The following is a 2,590-nucleotide window of genomic DNA, read 5'->3' as shown; positions in this document are numbered from 1 at the left end:
TTGATATTGTTGCCTTTCCGGAACGCGCGTGTGTGTGTGTGTGCGTGTTTTTTATAGAGGATTTTCCCTTGAAACCGACGACCCGCTTCCTTCAAAGGCTGTTGCGTAGCCTGAACTACTCTTAACATCTAATTTGTCTGCTCCAATCTTCAGTCCTTTCTCACTTCAGTGACTTACGCGTCATGGTCGAGCCGATAGATCCACCTTCCTTTCGAGCTACTGTCCCAATCCTGCTGCCACTGCCACTCTCGCAATCTTGCGTGCTCCCGTTGTTCCACGTAGTCCATAGCAAGCACAATCTTCCTCCAATAAAATTTTGATGGGAGTCATGCCTACTATGACGCAAACCGCATCCATCGATATGGTCCGGTACGCACTTGCCACCCGCATAGCCATTAACCTGTATGTGCTGTTGAGCCGTGTCAGGTTCCTCTTCGTGATTGCTCCTGCCGCAAAGACGGGGGCACCGTATCTGAGTACAGAAGTAGAAACGCTGGATAGGAATCTTGTCTTACTGCTACTAATCGCAGAGCTACTTGCCATTACTCTGGTCAATGCTTATCGTAGGCGTAATCGACGTGGCTGAGCTGGTCATCGATCATCATTCCCAGATGCTTTACTTCTCGCTTTGACTCGATGGTGACCTCCCCGACCGTGATTGTAGTCTGCTTAACTGCTTTCCGGTTGCTGATTATCATCACTTCGGTTTTATGGTGGGCTAATGCCGGCTTTTTCTCGCACATCCAGTTCTCCACTATTCCTATGGCCTCCATAGAACGTACTTCCACCTCATCTACTGTTTCTCCGATTACCAATAGTACCACATCGTCCGCAAACCCAACTATCTTCACGCCTCTTGGTAGTCTAAGCTACAATAACCCGTCATACATCGCATTCCACAACGTCGGTCCCAGGATAGAACCTTGTGGAGCACCAGCTGTTATTCGTACTCTCTTTAGTTCCTCATGTGTTTCGTAAACTACCCAAATACCACACTTGTCATAAAGGAGTTGCTGTCACTTATGTAAGGTCAAATCTGGTCATATATGAGTTGTTGTAACCAAATCAGTCTGAATTGTGATACTCGGGTAGTGTCCGATTCTCGAAATAGCTCTTAAGGATTCTGCAAAGGTATCCCGGAACTCTAATCCTGTGTAGAGAGTTTGCTATTGCTTCCCAACTCGCACTGTTGAACGCATTTTTCACGTCTAAGGTAACCACAGTGCAGTAGCGATTACCTCTCTTCTTTTGCTTCTTGGCTGCTTCAGCTGCTTCTACGACTTCCCTGATAGCGTCAACTGTGGATCTGCTCTTCCGGAATCCAAACTGCCTGCTCGATAATCCGTTATCGCTTTCTGTGTAGATAGCTAATTTGTTGAGGATGACCTTCTCCAGGAGTTTTCCGACCGTGACTAGCAGACAAATAGGTCTGTAGGACGATGGGTCCCCGGGTGGCTTACCAGGTTTCGGCAACAATACTAGTTTTTGTCGCTTCCAGCCAGGGATGGGAAAAATCAAATTTCCGAAAAATCGAGAATGATCAAACTCACCCGCGATTTTACTTTTAAATTATCATGTGATAAAAACTCGCCAGCGATTAACAATCGTTTGAAAATCGTATCTTGATTTGAAGCATTTACCCTTACATTTTGAACTTTTTTTCCTTACTACCATGAAACCATAAAGCAAAATAGAAGATATAACGGGACTGTTGACAATTAGCTGATATTAGTGAAGATTAATGATTGAATGAAAGTTCTGTGTTTATTATCGTTTGAGTACAAAATTTGAGAAGTTGTCGCCGGCGACAACTAGCCTACTGTTTTCACGTGATAAGTTTTCACATGAAAATTGCAATCATGATCGTTTGATAATGATTAAGCACAACTCTGCTTCCAGCAATCGGGAAAGTTTCCTTCATCGATGAACTTCTGAAACGGAACATATCCGGGTTTGCCTGGATCGCTGCTTTTAAGACCAGGTTGGTGATACCATCTAGTCCAGGAGCTTTGTTTTCTTTGAGGCTTTTCGCAGCAGTGATGAGTTCCTGCTTCGTAACCAGGGCTTCATCCGTACTGGTGTTATTCTCGCCAGGATGGCCAGACCGTTGGCTCGTGGTGTGGAAATAGACCTTCGATAATTGTCCTAAGCTATTCTGAGCACCTATCTGGCGGTATCGATGGACCTCTAATCTTTGCCATAGCGACCCCGTATGCATCCCCCCATGGGTTATATCGTGCCCTCTGCGTTACGGCAGAGCTCTTGCATTCAGGCTGCCTTGCTGAGCCTAATTTCGTTTTTGAAAGCAGCTGCGCTGAACACAGGTCTACGCTCTTCTCTTTCGACATTGTTGCGGGCTCTATGCATTCTCCTCCTTGCTCGACGACAGTTGGGACGGAGTTCGGCGATCCCCTAGCAGCACACATATTCCATATAGGTTACTGCAACTCATATGTGACCAGATTTAGTCACAATCAAGTTGCTGCAACCAGATTTGCCTGACTTGTGCTGCTCGGGTCGTTCCATTCCATCAGTAGACTGGACGGCGGACATCGCAGGCTCGACCAGCTGCAACCAGCTCGTCTGGATC

General features: G+C 46.3%; 1 protein-coding gene across 1 annotated transcript; it reads right to left on the bottom strand.

Annotated features, from left to right (window-relative positions):
* Positions 1 to 216: 216 nt before the first annotated feature.
* On the bottom strand, positions 217 to 543 carry LOC134206007 (uncharacterized). The gene has a single exon (XM_062681697.1). It carries the CDS (start codon positions 541 to 543, stop codon positions 217 to 219), a length of 327 nt encoding a protein of 108 aa, XP_062537681.1.
* Between the last annotated feature and the right edge of the window lie 2,047 nt (positions 544 to 2,590).

This window comes from Armigeres subalbatus, chromosome 1 (assembly GCF_024139115.2).
Source record: "Armigeres subalbatus isolate Guangzhou_Male chromosome 1, GZ_Asu_2, whole genome shotgun sequence".
NCBI lineage: Eukaryota > Metazoa > Arthropoda > Insecta > Diptera > Culicidae > Armigeres > Armigeres subalbatus.
The sequence above is the reverse complement of the archived record's forward strand: the minus strand, read 5'-3'. Positions and strand labels throughout refer to the sequence as shown.